At 45.7% G+C, this 2008-nt stretch overlaps 1 protein-coding gene across 1 annotated transcript in view; it reads right to left on the bottom strand.

Annotated features, from left to right (window-relative positions):
* Window positions 1-686: 686 nt before the first annotated feature.
* The window catches only part of ASB18 (ankyrin repeat and SOCS box containing 18), a 47256-nt gene continuing 45934 nt past the window's right edge, over window positions 687-2008 (bottom strand). The window contains exon 5 of the mRNA XM_044676885.1: window positions 687-872. Within this exon, the coding sequence (XP_044532820.1) occupies window positions 687-872 (186 nt within the window). The remainder of the gene's footprint in view (window positions 873-2008) is intronic.

Genomic DNA, 2008 nt, shown 5'->3' with positions numbered 1-2008 from the left:
TCAGGATGCCTGGCTCCAACACTGAATTGGAACGTCTGTGGGCCTCAGTTTCTTTTTTCATAAAATGGTCAAAGGAATAGTCCTAACCCCAGAGGGTTGTTGTGAGAATCAGACACAATAATGTGAGTCCCACACTCGCCTTGGGCCATTTAAAGACACAGATGGTTACTGTCCAGACTGCTTAAGGCAAAGGCTTGGATTTTGTGGGCCACTTTCAGCCCCAAAGTTAGATTCAGAACCTGATGAAGGCAGCCTTGACAATTTCCAGAACCCCAGAGACCCCCTTCTTCAGTGCGAACCCGCCCTACCCTGAGTGTTTGCAGGAGTCTTCTTGTATAGACTTATATATGTACACACTATCTCCCCTCATTAGAACAGAAGCTCCTTGAGGGCAGGCAGGGGCTGTTCTCTTTGTCTCTTCGGAACTTAGCACCTTGGCTAGTATAGAATAAATGGTTGTTGGCTGATGAAGATCTTTTCCCTTCCTCAGCAAGGCTCGTTCCTAGCCATGCTAGGCTGCTTTTAGTCTTAATAAATTGGAGTGATGTATTCCAGGCTGTCAGCCCCTATCGAGGCTCCTGACCACTCTGGGGCTGTGGTCCTTCATGGGCTATTGGCCCTGGACAAACAAAGGGGATTTAACAATAGAGCCCTCAGCCTCAGTGATCCCCGATCCCTCTGACCAATCAAAACAACAAGCCCTCTGGTTCCAGGAGGAGATAATGTTGTAGGGGGTCAGGCACGGGCAGCCGGGGAACATGGGACCAGCACTTGCTGCCAAGGTGCTTCCGGATGACACAGCGGCACAGGTGTTGCAGACACCTCGGGGTGTGAGATAGCATGAAGAGAGACTGGTAAAAAGGCTGATGCATCTGGAAACCAAAGGAGAGTCACAGGTCAGGGCATGTTCCTGGGTTCTCTGAGCTGTAATTAGATGGTTCTCCTCTATATGTTTCTCACACAGGCTCCAGAGCTCACTGGGAGTAAGAATTTCCACACATGGGAAGTCTGATATGCCAATGAGTTCATAGGTCTGGGCTAAAAAATTGGTAGGGAGAGAATGTAAAAATGGTGATATTGATTTAATGTTGAGAATGGCATTTGGATTTCCCAGTAGAAAATGAAGAGAACAATAGCACTGATTTCACAGGGCTGTCATGAGATTAAATGAGATAATGTGTGTCAAGCCCTTTGCAAACCTTAAAATGCTATAGGAAATTTAGTTATTATTATATATCTCCTTCCTTACTCCCTCCCTCCCTCCCTCTTTCCCTCTCCCTCTCCCTCTTTCTGACCCTTTCTCCCTTTCTCCCTATCTCCTTATCTCCCTGTCTCTCTCTGTTTCTGTCTCTGTCTCTGTCTCTGTCTCTGTCTCTCTGTCTCTCTGTCTCTCTCCCTTTCTGTCTTTGTCTCTCCTCTCTCTCTTTCTCCTTCTCTCTCTCCCTCTCTGTCTTTGTCCCCCCACCCCCTCTCTCTCTCTTGCTTTCTTTCTCCTTAGAATCAATACTCTGTAATGATTTCAAGGAAGAGTGGTAAGGGCTTGGCAATGGGGTTAAGTGACCTGCCCAGAATCAGAGAGCTAGGATGTATCTGAGGTCATATTTGAACCCAAGTCCTCCCATCTCTAGGCTTGGCTCTCAATCCACCTAGCTACCCCCAGAAATTCTCTAAATCCTTTTTTTAAACCCTTAACCTTCTGTCTTAATATTAATTCTGAGCTAGAAGAGCAGCAAGGGCTGGACAAATCAAGATTAAGCGATTTGCCCAGGGTCACACAGATAGGAAGTATCTAAGGACAGATTTGAACCCAGGTCCATACTATTTCTTAAAGGAGAAGCAGCCAGGCTAGAAGTCTTTGGTAAATATGAATCCATCTACCAGTTCTTTTCCCCTCATATGTTAGATAGTCCTAAGTTTACTTGGATAGTCCTGATCCCCCAAATTCCATGGGCAGTTTGGCCTCAATTCCCTGAGGAATGAATATATATATATATATATATATATATAT

Source organism: Gracilinanus agilis, chromosome 4, assembly GCF_016433145.1.
Source record: "Gracilinanus agilis isolate LMUSP501 chromosome 4, AgileGrace, whole genome shotgun sequence".
Taxonomy (NCBI): domain Eukaryota; kingdom Metazoa; phylum Chordata; class Mammalia; order Didelphimorphia; family Didelphidae; genus Gracilinanus; species Gracilinanus agilis.
This window is presented reverse-complemented; position numbering and strand designations above follow the sequence as displayed.